Source organism: Ursus arctos, unplaced genomic scaffold (genome assembly GCF_023065955.2).
Source record: "Ursus arctos isolate Adak ecotype North America unplaced genomic scaffold, UrsArc2.0 scaffold_3, whole genome shotgun sequence".
Classification (NCBI taxonomy): Eukaryota; Metazoa; Chordata; class Mammalia; order Carnivora; family Ursidae; genus Ursus; species Ursus arctos.
This window is the reverse complement of record NW_026622985.1, coordinates 60,730,260-60,746,823: the sequence shown is the minus strand read 5'-3', so window position 1 is coordinate 60,746,823 and position 16,564 is coordinate 60,730,260. Positions and strand designations below refer to the sequence as shown.

Here is a 16,564-nt window from a genome sequence, read left to right as displayed (position 1 = left end):
AGAAAGAGAGAACGTCCATGTTATTAAAAGACAACAATGCTTTTCATTCTTCCTTCAGGTCTGATTTTAACATGACCTTTTATTTTTGTTGATTTTGATAGACTCATAACTGCCCTTTCAGATCAACCCCACGAAGACGGTACTACCGGGGAAGTACAACAAGTTTGAGCCTCAGCTGTTGCTTTTTACCTACTGAATTGTGAATGACCACTATCACTGACTATAGCAAAGGGAGGCCTCTAGAAACATTCTACACATTTACTTCAAGTTTCCTCTTTGCTGTTCTTTTCAGAGGTCTGCAAGAGCCCCACACGCTACCAGGACAGACTAACCCAGTTGACAAGGCAGTAATTCTGTGGAATTTTAGAAACAGAAAATCCAACGTCACCTCTGCTGGGAATAATGTGACATTCATTTAACAACAACAGATAATCAAGGTAAGTTTTAGAGTATTTGAAGCTGTATAATTAATCCTTTTCATCTGTGTATGAAACTATATATGTGTCTAAGTATTTATTCTTGCCTCTTTCCAAAAAGCATTGGGAGTAGCTTTCAGACATACATACTAAATGGTTCAAACCACATAAGGGTAGACACATAAGGTGAAGTCAGGAATAAGCTTATTACTCAACAACTGCCTGCCATTAGAGGTGGGCTACAAAGTTATAGCTAGCTTCCTAGCAACTAAGGCAAAGGTGGTAAATTTTAATCAATCAAGGTTAATTATGCCTTTATCATTTTTTGTAGGGCTAAGCAATGAAAATATAAACACATTCAATTACATCCAAAGGCTTCTGGTCTGCCATTTTTTATACCAGCTTTGGGCCCCTATTTCATCTACTGTGTGTTGAGAGTAAATTACTGCTACTAGTACCACAGGTGTTTATTTCTGCATTCACACATGCTGTTACCCCTGTTAGGAGTATCAAAGGTTCTCAACCACTTGTCCTGGGGAGAGGGGTGTAAATCACCCCAGGAGACATTTGGCAATGTCTGGAGACACTGCTGATTGCCATAATCTCTGGGAGAGAAGTGCTACTGGCCTCTAGTTGGTGGAGATCAGAGATGCCGCCAAACATCATACAATATGCAGGACGTAGCCCACAACAAAGAATTATCTAGTCAAACTATACAACCGAGGTTGAAAACTCTGCCGCAACTAATGGGGTGTGTTGGGTGTGTGTGATTTTGTTTGAATAAGATAGAAATCAGTCACTTTTCTGGTTTTAGAAAACACTAGCCTTAGTTTGTACTTCAGCCTTCATCGGTCTGCTCTAGAAACCCATATGTCAGAAGAGCTTTTGTAATTGACAGAGTAGGAAAAAATGAGCCCAAGGGTTTGTTCTGGATTCTGGATATAATGCCAAAGGAATTTCAAAATAGGAGATCTTTAGGCCATAGCTAAAGGACATCAGAATAAGTCTACCTGATGTGTTAGGAAAATCTGGGCATTGCTTAAAAAAATTGGAAGTCATCCCATCTCTTAATTCAATCTGAATAAATAAACCTTGCCAATAGAATGTGTTTTACAGCATTGATGGAAGAACTGTTGGAGAGCAAGAGAGAGTAAACAGATGGAAAGAACACCAAAGGAAATTGAGAAATAGCCATCTGATGATATCATGTAGATTGGACCAAGAACCACATGCCTGGGCTCTTCGCACACTGACCTGCTGGATGCAGGTGCACAGAGTCAATGGTCTCCCTGGTACCCTAACAGCTGGATGATTTTCTCCCTTGCCAACTGCCTCTCTTAGTGACAGAAGTCAGGCTCATTCCCATGTTTTACAAATACAATAGTTAATATGGCTGATTAAAAACTTGCTTTGATTGTCATGCCCATCCTACTTTTTTCTTTCTTTTCTTTTTTTCTGATTAGCCACCATTATTCTAGATATGAAAAGGCTAGCTCATAGTGGAGAGACTAATAATGAAATGTAACTTTTCTCTCAAGTATCTCAATAATCATCACCTCCATTCTTATAAAGTCAGATAATTCAAGATTGGGGCTGTTTCTGCACAAGACTGGTCATGTTCTTATTAGACTGATAAGCAGTGATCCTGCCTGACAGCATGCTGATTAGCAGGTGATGTAAGCTATCTATGCTCAAGCAAATTGAAAAAGTTAGCTAGAAAATCTTAGGAGTTCCTTTGAACTCTGTGCCTGCTTCAATAAAGAAATACTCTTTAGAGAAATGCAAACATCTTCACTGACATGGATATATAGGAGAACTTCATCAGTTTAAACTCTACTCCGCTCATCCAGAAAGAAATGAAGCTGGAGGTAGCCTCCAAACCATCCATAAACAAAGGTTCCTCAGAGAGTCTCTGGGAGGATGATTAAATATAACAATTTATATACCGTTTGAAATCAACTGGAGTGTCAATCATGGGTAATTCTTCCTGCACTAACTGCTAGGCTCTATTAAGTCATACTTGGTTGGCTTCCTTTGAGTTATTTTATGTACAGGATTCTCTCTAAAGAAAAATTATTTGGTTAAATCTACTGTTTAATTTTCATTAATTCAACCAACATTTTTATCCAATGTATAATGTCTAATTATTTAATAAATAATTTTAAAATTAGTGAGATATATATATATATAATAAATATTTTTATTATATCTTACATATGTATCTATTGCCCAAAAAATGAAAGCCAGGATAACTTTTAGCTATATGATTTTAAACACGTGGAATGAAAAAACTTGTTTCTATGTGAAAGCTGCTTTCAACCATCATCAAAGCCCACTTCTCTAAGGCTAACTAGTTCCTAAAATACTTTCTAATAAATTTAATGGCTTTGTTAATCCTGCTTATACAATGGAACTAATTTGATAATGACATTACTAATACTCCTCTTTTGATGAAACACTTAAGAAAACTATCTGCCTAGAAGAGATTATAAGAAATTCACTTCAGAATTAAGGACACACACAGACTGAAAGAGCAGGAATAGAAAAAGATATCCCATGCAAATGGAAATGAAAAAAAAAAAAAGCTGGAATAGCTATACTCATATCAGACAAAATAGACTTTATTTTTTTTTAAGATTGTATTTATTTATTTAAGAAAGAGTGCACGTGTGAGTGGTGGGGGAGAAGCAGAGGGGAAGGGACAAGCAGACTCCGCACCAAGTGCAGAGCCCCACATGGGGCTCGATGCCACGACCCTGAGATCATGACCTGAACCAAAATCAAGAGTTGGATGCTTAACTGACTGAGCCACCCAGGTGTCCCCAAAATAGACTTTAAAACAAAGACTATGATAAAAGGCAAAGAAGACCATTACATAAGGATAAAAGTGTCAATCCAGAGAAAAGATGTAACATTTTTATGTTAATGTTATGTTTATTTATATTAAATGATTTATTAATTTAATATATATGCACCCAACATAGGAGCACCAAAATACATAAAGCAAATATTAACAGAACTAAAGGGAGAAATTGAAAGTAATACAATAACAGCAGAAGACCTTAATATCCCATTTTCATCAATGGATAGATCATTCTGAAAAAAAATCCATAAGGAAACATTAGCCTTGAACAACACATTAGACCAGATGGACTTAATAGATACATGCAGAACATACCATCCCAAACTAGCAGAATACACATTCTCCTCAAGTGCACATGGAACATTCTCCAGGATAGATCACATGTTGAGCCACAAAAGTCCCAATAAATTCAAGAAAACTGAAATCATATCAAGCATCTTTTCCAACCACAATGGTATGGAAGTAGAAATTAATTATAAGAAAAAAAAATGGGAAGTACAAGAACATGAAGACTAAACAACATGCTACTAAACAACCAATGGGTCATCAAAGAAATCAAAGGAAAAATCCAAAAATAACTAGACACAAATGAAAACAGAAATGCAGCATACCAAAATCTATAGAATGCAGCAAAAGTGGTTCTAAGAGGGAAGTTCACAGCAAACAGACCTCAAGAACAAAAAAAAATCTCAAATAAACAATCTAACTTTACCCTTAAAGGAACTAAAAAATAATAATAATAAGGACGAACAAAGCACAAAATTAGTAGAAGGAAGGAAGGAACAAAGATCACAGTGGATCTGGAAAACAGTGTGCAGGTCCCTTAAAAAGTTAAAAATGGAGCTACCCTATGATCCAGCCATTGCACTACTGGGTATTTACCCCAAAGATACAGATGTAGTGAAGAGAAGGGCCATATGCACCGCAATGTTCATAGCAGCATTGTCCACAATAGCCAAATCACAGAAGGATCCGAGATGCCCTTCAACAGATGACTGGATTTAGAAGTTGTGGTCCATATACACAATGGAATATTACTCAGCTATCAGAAAGAACGAATTCTCAACATTTGCTGCAACATGGATGGCACTGGAGGAAATAATGCTAAGTGAAATAAGTCAAGCAAAGAAAGACAATTATCATATGGTTTCTCTCATCTATGGAACATAAGAACTAGGAAGATCAGTAGGGGAAGAAAGGGATAAAGAAAGGGGGGGGTAATCAGAAGGGGGAATGAAGCATGAGAGACTGTGGACTATGAGAAACAAACTGAGGGCCTCAGAGGGGAGGGGGGTGGGGGAATGGGATAGACTGGTGATGGGTAGTAAGGAGGGCACGTATTGCATGGTGCTCTAGGTGTTATACGCAAGTAATGAATCATCGAGCTTTACATCAGAAACCGGGGATGTACTATATGGTGACTAACATAATATAATAAAAAAACATTTAAAAAAAAATCACAGTGGAAATAAATGAAATCAAGACTAAAAATGCAACAAAAATGATCAATGAAATTAAGAGCTTGTTCTTTGAAAAGACAAACAAAATTGACAAAACTTTAGCTAAACTAGCCAAGAAAAAAAGAAAGGGGACTCAAAGAAATAAAATCATAAAGGAAAGTGGAGAAGTAACAATTGATCTCAGGGAAATAAAAAGGTGATAAGACACTACTAAGATCAATTATATGCCAATGAGCTCTTAGACATCCTGGAAGAAATATATAAATTCCTAGAAAGATGCAGTCTTCTAACACTGAATCACGAAGAAATAGAAAATCTGAATAGATGGATTATTTTTTTTTTAAAGATTTTATTTATTTATTCGACAGAGATAGAAACAGCCAGCGAGAGAGGGAACACAAGCAGGGGGAGTGGGAGAGGAAGAAGCAGGCTCATAGTGGAGGAGCCTGATGTGGGGCTTGATCCCAGAACGCCGGGATCACGCCCTGAGCCGAAGGCAGACGCTTAACCGCTGTGCCACCCAGGCGCCCCTGAATAGATGGATTATTAATAAGGAAATTGAAACAATAATTGAAAACCTCCCAACAAATAAAATTGTGGGACCAGACAGCTTCACTAGTGAATTCTACCAAACAGTCAAAAATTTAATACCTAGTCCTCAAACTTTTCCCAAAAAAATGAAGATGAGGAAAAGCTTTTAAACACATTATGGCTAGCATTACCCTGATACCAAAACCAGATAAGGACACCACAAAAAGAAAATTACAGGTCAATACCCTTGATAAACATAGATGCAAAAATCTTCAGCAAAACACCAGCAAATAGAATGCAACAATACATTAAAAGGATCACATACCACAATCAAGTAGGGTTTATTCCAGGGATTCAAGGGTGGTTCAACAACTACAAATCAATCAAAGGGATACCCCACATTAACAAAATTAAGGATAAAAATAATATAATCTCAATAGATGTAGGAAAAGCATTTGACAAAATTCAACGTCCATATATGGTAAAAACTCTCGACAAAGTGTATGTAGAGGGAACATACCTCAACATTAAGACATATATAACAATCCTACAGCTAACATCATACTCAACCATGAAAATCTATAAGTTTTTCTTCTAAGATCAGAAACCAGATGAGAATGCCCCCTCTCACCACAGAGTATTGGAAGTACTACCCAAAGCAATTAGGTCAGTAAAAGAAATAAAAGTCGTCCAAATCAGAAAGGAAGAAGAAAAACTGTCGTTACTTGCAGATGATATAATACCATTTATATATACATATATATATACATATATATAAAATGGTATTATATATGTATATATATATATTTATATATGTGTGTGTATATATATATATCCTAAAAAAATCCACCAAAAAACAATTAGAACTAATAAAAACTAGTAAAATTGCAGAGTATAAAATCAATATACAGAAATCTATGGCTAATAACAAAACATCAGAAAGAAAATCTTTAAAAATTTTTCACTTATAATTGTATCAAAAAGAATAAAATATTGAGAAATAAGTGTAACCAAGGAAGTGAAAGACCTATGCATTGAACGATAAGACACTGACGAAAGAAACTGAAGACACAAATAAATGGAAAGATATTTCATGCTCATACATTAGAAGAATTAATATTGTTAAAATGTCCATACTCCCTAAAGCAATCTACAGATTCAATACAATCCCTGTCAAAATACGAATAACATTTTTCACAGAACTAGAACACGTAATACTAAAATTTGTATGGAACCACAAAAGACTCCAAATAGCCCAAGCAATCTCGAGAAGGAAAAACAAAACTGGAGGTATCACACTCCCTGATTTGAAACCATACTATAAAGCTCTAGTAATCATATTTTTTGGTACAAAAACAGAATACAGATTAATGGAACAGAACTGAGAGCCCAGAAATAAACCCACACATATATGGACAATTAATGTATGATAAAGGAGCCAAGAACATACAATGGAAAAAGGACAGTCTCTTCAATAAATGATTGTAGGAAAACTGAACAGCCACATGCAAAAGAATGAAACTAGACCACTATATTTCACTATACACAAAAGTTAACTTAAATGGATTTAAAGACTTGACTGTAAGACCCAAAACCACAAAATTCCTAGAAGAAAACATAAGCAATATGGTCCTTGACATCAGTCTGAGTGACATCTTTGTGAATCTGACTCCAAAGCAAGGAAAACAGAAGCAAAAATAAACAAGTGGGACTACATCAAGCTAAAAAGCTTCTGCATAACAAAGGAAACCATCTTCAAAATGAAAAGACAACATACCGAATGAGAGAAGATATTTGTATACCATACATCTGATAAAGGCTTAATATCCAAAATATATAAGGAACTCGTACAACTCAACAACAAAAACCAAACAACCCAATTTTAAAAATGGGCAAAGGCTTTGAATACACATTTCTCCAAAGAAGACATCCAGATGGCCAGCAGGCACATGAAAAGATGCTCAACATCACTAATGATTATGGAAATGAAAATCAAAACCACAATGAGGTATCACCTCACACCTGTTAGAATGGCTATTATCAAAAAGACAAGAAATAAGAAGTGTTAGGAAGGGTATGCAGAAAAGGGAACCCTCATCCACTGTTGGCAGGAATGTAAACTGGTGCAACCAGCATGGAAAATAGTATACAGATTCTTCAAAAAATTCTACCATATGATTCAGCTCTTCTACTTCTGGGTATTTAACTGAAAAATACAAAAACACTAATTTGGAAAGATACATGCACTTCAATATTCATTGCAGTATTATTTACAATAACCAAGATATGAAAACAACCGAAGTGTCTACTGATATGTGAACGGATAAAGATGTGGTATATTTATACAATGGAATATTACGTAGCCATAAAAAAGAACAAAATCTTGCATTTGTAACAACATGGATGGAGTATTCTGCTAAGCAATATAAGTCAGATGAAGAAAGATAAATACCACATGATTTCACTCATAGGTGTCATCTACAACAAACAAATAAACAAAACAAAATAAAAACAAACTCAGAGATACAGAGAACAGATTCATGGTTGCCAGAGGGGAAGCAGATGGGGGAGGGTGTGTGTGTGAAATGGACGAAGAAAGTCAACTCTATGGTGATGGATGGTAATTAGGCTTGTGGTGATTACTTCGTAGTGTATACTGATGTCAAATTATAAAGCTGTACACATGAAGCTTATTAAATAAATAAATAAAATATCAGCTGTCTCAAAACCATATGAATTTGAAAAGGATGAAAATGACAATTTGCCAGTCATATGTCAACATGTGGGGATAACATTGAATTTGTTGCTATGCTCCGAGTGATTAGCAGTGCAGTCTCAGCCAGCTTTCAGAGTAAGCCATGTTAGAGAGAACCTTCAAAACTCAGTTTAAAAATAGCAGGATGACAAACCATTGCCAGTCGAAAGACCTCGTTTCACTTTGCCAACAGTAACACTGGATGTGAGCAGGTGAAATGGTTAAGTGTGCAGATGAGGGTGGGGAGGAGGAAATGTAGCTGTTTGGCTTCATAATGATAGAAGGAAAATCCCTCCAGCTTATGTATATTGTTGGTTTTACTGGTCATCACCTTAACTGCTATGACTGCAGATGCTAGTAGTTAAAATGCATATTAAGTTATCTGGTTCTTCTTAAAACCTCATCAGACCATTTAACTTCTAAATTTCTATTAGCAACAAATTCTAACGGAAACATCTCAATTTTGTGCTTCTGTGAGAGGGTTTCAATTGACTTAAAGTGTCTGGAGGAAAGTGGGGTGATCCCATCCCATACTGAGAGACACAAAATGTGCAAAACCCTACACCATCATTTTTCTTGTTGAATTATAAAGTGTGAAAGAAATATTAATAGCAATTTCCAAAGGAATAAACTAAACTTACTTTCGGTGCAAATAGGACAGCATCCTTTTCTGTTGAGAATTTTACCCTAATCAAGAGGGGAGGAAAAAAAAAAACAAATTTAATGTTAAAAAACAGGGTCTGCTGAGGACAAAGTCTTTTTTAAAATCTAATACCAGTTAAACCAATGAAATCAGTCCAAGCTGTATTTGAACTTGATGCCTAGACAGTGACGATGATGGCAAAAATGAACTTTGAAGTATCAGGTTCTAATGCCAGGCAAAGTCATTCAGAAAGCTTTCCTGTTCTTATCCTCTGAGAAATATAATATCCAAGGGGCTCATTGGTGTGATTTTTCTCACATGGGGGAAGATGGAGACTGTCTGGATTCAACCTTTTCACTGATATCCAAACTAGCCCTCTAGAGACCGAGCACACACACATAAAAATTGCACTCGTCTGTCAACCTCTCGATCCACGTAAGGCATTCGTTCAGTCTTTGCTTGTCAGAGGGGCCCAAACAATAAATCATATCCCAAGCATGGGCCTACGCATATGAACAATACCTGTGCTACAGAACAAATTCAGATTTCTTCTTTCAGAAACTGGTATGCCAGCCATGTTAAGTTACTGTTATGCAGTCAACGCCAATGACACTGAGGGTTCTGAAATGCTGAGTAATTTTCCATTACCTTTCTGGAAATACAGTGTAATCTCCTATGTTCCATTTCTTCTAATTTTTTTTTAATACATGGCATTAAAAGGAGGAAACACATTCTCAGGGTCAATATCAGAGAATGGCATCGTCTCTGACTCAATGAGACTCACAGAGAAAAAGAAATGCGGTCAATTGCCACTAGTGGTCAATTGCATAAAGAATAGAGTTAGGTACTCAAAAAAAAATTATACTGACTTACAAAATGCTGGTTGATAACTGAAGAACTAGAACCACGTCTCATTCATTTTTTGCATCAGCCAGGCCCAAAAGGGTACATTAAAGGCTATGACAACTTTGAATGAGACTTAAAACTCGGCTCCGTTCAGCCCTCCCTGGTTTGGGGCATTATGACATATTTTCATTGCCTAGAGCTCGATTATCTATTTCTAGCTGGCACAGAGGCCCCCCTTCGGTCTCTCGTGACTGAAAGCGGCTGAAGACAAAACCAACTGAGGTGGGCTCCGGCCGATGGAGTGGTGGCCCCAGGGGAGCGCAGTGAAGTGCTCTATCAGAAGGAGGCAGAGCTACTTGAACCAAGGCCCCAACAAAGGGTGACTAGATGATCCCCTACATCTGCACCTTGGCAGAAACTGCCACCTCCCTTCTCCTGGAACTGAGTGGAGCTGGTAATCTCACTGGATCACGTAAGGAATAAATCAAGCACAAGCTATGAAGTCTAGGCTCCCAAGACCTACGCAACTAGCGTGCAACTCTGGACAAGTTGTGACCTCACTGGTAAGAAGGGTCTAGTAACAGCACCCAACTCAGAGGGCTGGTCTCAACATTAAACAGGGTAAGTCCTGCGACTACAGGGAAAGTCTCAGTATGTATCAGTGATGATGAGACAGCAGTGTTACAACAACCTGTCCCCACTGGAACCCCCCACAGCCCTTCTCACTCAAGGTGCTCCTTTGCCTCAGGGCTAGGGGTGGGGGTGGGGGTGGGGGAGGGGTGGAGGGAGGGTAGGGACTGCCAGGGAGGATGGACAGGAAATCCAACCATAAAACCCTTCTTCAACAAGGCACACACACTTCTGGAAAAAGAGATGAGTAGCAGGCAGGAAGGATAGAGCAGGGAATAGAGTCTGCTTCTTAAAAAAAAAAAAAAAATACACCTTCTTTTTTTAATTTCCCCAGGCAATGTAAGGGAGGGGAAATAAGCATTTAACAGGATTTCCATGGTAGAACTAAGTTATCTTCCAAAGTCCTTGTGCTGGCCCCTGAGGAAGGAAAGTGTGAACCAGAGGAACAGGATGGAAGGATGCCTAGAAACAGAAAGGTGGCCCCTGGGGCAGGAGCCAGGCCCCGACAAGCTTTGACAAGACCAGGAGGGGGTGCAGTGGGGGAAAGATCTGCACATGGGAGACGAATGCTCCTGGCTCCCACGAGGTAGTCAAAGAGGAGATGCTATGGAGATGCCGCTGACAGAAAGAACGCTGACCTCCCCACAGCAAGAGGACAGTGAAACCGTCCAGTCTGCCGCAGCGGCGAGACCCAAGTAAAGCTGGAAACCCCACCACGGCCTGCTGGGGCTGGTCACTCGGGCCACCAGGTTGGCACAGCGCGCTGTTTTTGTCTTGTAGAATAAGGAAGCCCATTATTGCCAGCATGCGCTGCCGGAGTTCATTAGCACTGAGGGTTCCCCAAGGACTGGCATAAATGATGTGATCCCATTTTTCCCAATGAATATTTATAAGCAGACCGTGTTCAAGTCTCCTTATTGTATCTCCTTTTTTTTTTCTTTCATGGGAGGTTTTCAGTTTTATGTCTGAGGCTTTTTAAAGCAAGACTAATTAGGGTTTTTTTTTCCCTTTTTTCTACCCCCTTCATTCAGTTGTGCAATAGCAACAGCTGTTGTTTTTTTGTGCCTCATTTGGCACTCAAGTAAAAACAGCAACTTTTTGTTTATAATAATAACAGATGTGAATAAAATTAAAAGCTGTCTATAACAGAGAAGGGAGGACATGTCCTGAATATATGGATGTATTTTTTCATTCACTGGAAGGTACTGAATAGGTTTGACATTTTCCCAAAATGCATAAAACCTTAAGAGGTTTCGAGTTGCCGAGGTGAATTCAATGAAGTTCATGCTTTAGAAGATAATGGCGGCTTTATTCGGAGTGCTGGAACTGGGGGTTTCTGAAAAGAGATATTTCCATAGGGGCGCCATTTCCATTTGGGGCTACAACAGAGGCCAGGGTTAGGGAAAGAAAATATAGTAAAGGGGTCGGGGGTGCTGCTAGGCCACTCGGAGAAACCCCTCGGGGAGTTTCTTACTAAACAACTACATACTACTTTGAACGGCTAAGGGAAAGAATCCCCAATTTGGGCAGAGAGAAAGAGAAGAGAAAAATGGGAAGGCTGGTTATGGTGTTCAACAGAAAAGCCAACAAAAGGAACAAGAGAGCAGATCTAACAGGAATTGGAGACGTTAAAACAAAGAAGTGGGGAAAGTCAATGAGAAATAGGAGATTTGGGACAAATGCAAGGTTAAGAGCTATTTTCACGTGGGACTAGGATCTGGGTGGGAAGCGCGAAAAAGAAGGAGTGAGCCTTGCAAAGGGGGTTGTGGCTATTCAGGAACCTGGAAGTACCAGCAGATCTGGACTGTGTGCTCAGAAGATGGCATGTGACCGTGCTACGTGTAGGATGTTTCCCAAGACCTTAAGGTAAAGAAGAAACCAACCTGCACTCCAGACGTACCTGCGGGCAGCTGCTGATGGGAACACACTGCTTCTTTCGACACTCTGTCTTGCCTTTCACACAAGCACAGATGGTACAATTCACAGAGGACCACATCTCTCCGTCCTACGGGGGAGAGAGCACAGGATTCTGCTATCAGCTGGAGGCAGATGGGAGTTAATCCAACAGGCTGGGATTTCTCTGCCAAGGAGAGCATTTCTTACCCTGAGTGAGGGATCCATCATCAGACTAAATTACCCTGAGGTGTCTTTTTCCACCTGTCCAATTGGAGGGTGTGTGTGTGTGTGTGTGTGTGTGTGTTCCCTCTCCAGGATGTAAAAAGAATTCTTGTGCATCTAACCAAATCATATTTGCATCTTGCTTCTCCTGCACTGTTTACTTAGCTTCACCCTGGAAGACAAACCTGAGTTTTCATACATGATGCAGTAGCAAAGGTCTAATGTTCCTGTTGGATAGAACTGAAATGTTCCAGCTGTCCCAGACACCAACAGTGGAGATGTACAAAAGCAGTTAGTTTATTCCCAGATGTGACATAGTTCTGGACCACACAGGACACGAACGTACAAAGAACAGAGGCTAATTCAAAGGACTCTCACTGCCCAGGCAGACACCTGATCAGCAAGCCATCCAAATATGCGGAGCCCAGACAGAATACTCCAAGACAACGTGTCCCTGCCTGTCTGATACTCTCTTCCCAAAAAGCTGGTTAGCAACTTGGAATACGTTTTCTAGCCCAGAGAGGGCTTTTTGAGGAATACTTTTGGCTCATTGAATTTATAATAGGCAATTGCCAAATACCCAGCCATGAGAAGCCCAGTCCCTCCAGAGAACGTGCGGGGCTGATGGTCCAGCTTGTGGAAAAGCAGATTACACACACAAGACATGGGTCTGAAAACAAAACAAGGATTCCTTCCTGGGTCTGTAGACATAAGCAGCAGATTTTGTTAAAAACAGAGAGACTAGAGCAGATTTTGATGATGACTGCTCCTTCTCCTCTTCCTTCTCATTTTTAGGAGCTATATTAAGGACTATGAGAGCCTTTTATTTCTCAGGAGTGAAAGACCTCAATGAATCTGTCTTAAAGGGCATCCAACCAGTCCAAATTCTGAGTGATTTTTCTAGGACATGGTGGTTCAAAGATGACTCTCTGCAAATTATTTTAGGCTCATCACAAAAAGGAACCTTTGTACAAGGAGCCTTGAAAACACTTTGCACACAATACCAGCATGAGGGGGAGTCGATTGCATCCAGGTGCTCTGGAAACGGACGATGACTTTATGTTAAAAGGACACATGAGTGGCTCCGAGAGGTTGGTATAAATACAACACACATGACCCCCTTCCTTTGGGCATGACCCATCATGTCTTCTTACTGATTCCATAGGAATCAACGCTCTCCCCCTCTCTGTCAATGTAAAAGGAAATCTGGCTAAGTGCCGCAGGAGGAGCTCCCGCGTCTGACTTGATTCCGAGGGTCTCAGTCTGAGGAACGTCCTGAGGTGGCACCTACAGGTACAGAAAGACTCCCTCCATCCAACAGACCAGAAGGAAAGCCCTTTGCACAAAGACAACAATCTTCATCCTGATGTTTACACGGTCACTGCACAGCTATGCTAACAGAAAACTACGGGTAGCAGTCGATGAGTAGCAGATGGTCGGTGGACAATTCTGCTGGCTCAGCTGGGGCAAGGCTCTCTCACCTTTGCTCACCGGCTGTGCTGGCATCAACATTCTCACCTGCGCATCTTCCAAGTGAGAAAAATCTCTCTTTGGAAAAGGGGCTTTGTGAAAAGTTCTAAAATTATCAAGCTAGAGAACCATCAGGATCTTGGAAAGAGACACTAGGTGAATGAGACGCCCCCAGTCATTAGGGCCCCCATAACAGCACATCAAGGCAGGGCATCCTCAGCTCAAGCCCAGTCACTGGCTCACCACATGTGGTGATCACGTTTCACAGGCTTAAAACACTTTGTAAAGCAAAAATAAAGCCAAAGAAAACCATTTTTCCAAACAGTTGCTTCTCCACCCCACAGGTACTTGATTTTAAATATAGGTATATATAATATTGCAATATAAATAATTACATTTGCACGTGCGCACACACACACACACACACACACACACACACATGTCTACAAAGTACAGATTACTCTGGTCTGCCTTTTGTCTGGAGCTTTTACATTTCAGTGTAGTAAAGTGCTTCCCAGGCACTTGGCTTGTGACATACCCGGAAAATCTTGTTGCCAGACTTGCACACCTTGACGTCCTCCGGAGGCACTCGCAGGAGACACTCTTCACAACACGTCTCCTCCCCTCGGACGCAGCCACCAGGGTGGGAACACTTCTTCTTACACACCACGGTAGAGTCCTAGGGGCCCGAAGGCAAACCAGGAATTAAAAATGCTTTCATCTCTACCAAACATCCCAGCTGGCCTTCCTTTTAACAGCCCACAACTAACTGCTTTAAACACATTCTGATGATACCGCACTGTAGCATGTTGCAATAAATCTTTCTTTCCCTTCAAAATGTTATTTGTTGTTGAGGTATCTGGACTAGAAGATGAAGCAGCTCTGAGAACTGTGATGTACCCTCGCTACCTTCCAAGTGTTTATAGTTTAATGTTCAAGAAACTTCTGGTTGTACTCCAGCCAACGTGTGGCAAGCAAGTCCAGCTCACTATGGGCCGACCCGTTTCCTTCTTCTTGCCCTTTTCCTCTTGCACGTCCTTCATTAACATTGCTCTCTTGGGTCTCCTCCAGGGCTTATGCCACCTTCAAGGAGTTTTGCATAAAGGCACGATACCTAATCAAAAAGTAAACATTAAGAGCTAATGTTCCTCCTCAAGATGAAATTCCTTAGCATGCTCCACGTTCGCAGAAGAACTGAAAGAGCAATTCCAAAACCAGGCCTGGGCTCTAGGGCTCCTCTGTCAAGTACGTAACCCTCACCAGGCCATTTGCCCTCTGAGAGTGACGAGTTCATATCTGTAACTTTAAGAGGCATGGCTTGCTTCCTAAAGAAGAGGCATCGTGTGAACACAGCAGCCAAGTAAATTGTGCCTACTGATTTATTCAACAACACACTGAAGGAAAATTCAGAGCTATTTAAGAAAAGTAAACTTCTTTAGTTCCCCAGCCAACAAGTTGCAATTTCACTGGAGTAGGCTGTCAGCTGGAATGAATGTAAGAGCAAAACATTGGTGAGACTCGGTGGCAGGCAGGGCTGGAGGAAAGCGGTGTCCCCAGCAGATGGGCCATCCCCTCACAGTGCGGTGTTAGTGGGAGACCGAAGACGGAAATGAGACCAAGCCCTCTCCTATTAGTGTTGAGAGAGCACTCAAACAGGTTGTGTGAATCAACATATGTAACTTCCGTAGCTTCTCCGTTAATCTTATGACTTCAGGAGGGACTCCTGGTATTCATCCACTCTACTCCTCCTGACTTATCCATCTAGGACTAATATGACAATGAGATAATCCTTTTAAAAATGGCATTAGTTGTGTTTTCTTTTTAAGGTTCTATCACAGCAGATAATGGATAGGATTAGCATTGGACAAGACCGGTTCCTTTACTAGTGTGGCAGCTTATGCAAGTCCATCTCCCTGAGCCTCAGATTCCTCCTCTTCAAAATGGAGGTGAGAGTACCTACTCCTCAGGTTTATTGTACAATTTAAGTGAAATATGTAGAGCACTTGGCACAGTTTCTGGCACATAGAAATTATTATAGGTCAACTCATAAATTGGAAAAAAAGTCCTTTGCCAAGCTGCATGTCTTGATTTCTAGTTTGAAAACAGGGCACTCACCAGCTCTCAAGTAATACATACTTGACAGTAGTACATTTCCCAACTTTCATTACACACACACACACACACACACACACACACACACCCATTAGATCATATGCCTGGCAGTAGTTTAAGCAATGAGAATACGGAGATGGATGGATGTGCTTCTGTCTACACGGTGCTCACAGAGCAAAAGGAGAGAGAGAACCATGTGAACAAATAAATTGCAATATAATGTAGTAAACAGAATTAGTAAAGGTATAGAGGTAACAGAAAGGAAAAGTAATTACCTCCCTAAGTGAGTCAGGAAAGCCTCCCCAGAGGAGGCAATATGTGAGATAGGCTGTTGTGTATGAAGAGGAGTTTGCTAATCAAATTGAAAGAAGATGAAGATACACTCCAGATAGAGGAATCCTCAAATCTCAAGGCACAAAGGCCTGAAACCATACTGTGCTCAGAGTACTATTAAACAATTCCCTGCACCTGCCATGGCACTGGATGGAGATGCTGGAGAGGGAAGCTCTAAGCAGATAGAAAATAATACTGATTATCCAAAATGCCTATAGCTTGATTCTTCAAGCATCCAATTTCCTAAAGATGACCGTGGACGCATACTCTGACAAAAGACAACCTCTTGAAGGAAATATATTAATTACACTTTTTTGAGTACTGGGACATATTGCCTAATCTTCTCTCAAAGAATCCATGAGACCCAAAGCATTGCAAGCATAACAG

The 16,564-nt window shown here is 40.1% G+C and overlaps 1 protein-coding gene across 4 annotated transcripts in view; it reads right to left on the bottom strand.

Moving 5' to 3' along the window:
- BMPER (BMP binding endothelial regulator) overlaps positions 1-16,564 on the bottom strand; it is a 241,060-nt gene that overhangs the window by 90,713 nt on the left and 133,783 nt on the right. For all 4 annotated transcript variants that reach the window (XM_044387480.3, XM_057304229.1, XM_026509040.4 and 1 more), the window contains exons 9-11: positions 14,271-14,411; positions 12,045-12,149; positions 8,667-8,712 (exon numbers count right to left, since the gene is read on the bottom strand). In XM_044387480.3, coding sequence (XP_044243415.3) covers positions 8,667-8,712; positions 12,045-12,149; positions 14,271-14,411 — 292 coding nt within the window. The remainder of the gene's footprint in view (positions 1-8,666; positions 8,713-12,044; positions 12,150-14,270; positions 14,412-16,564) is intronic.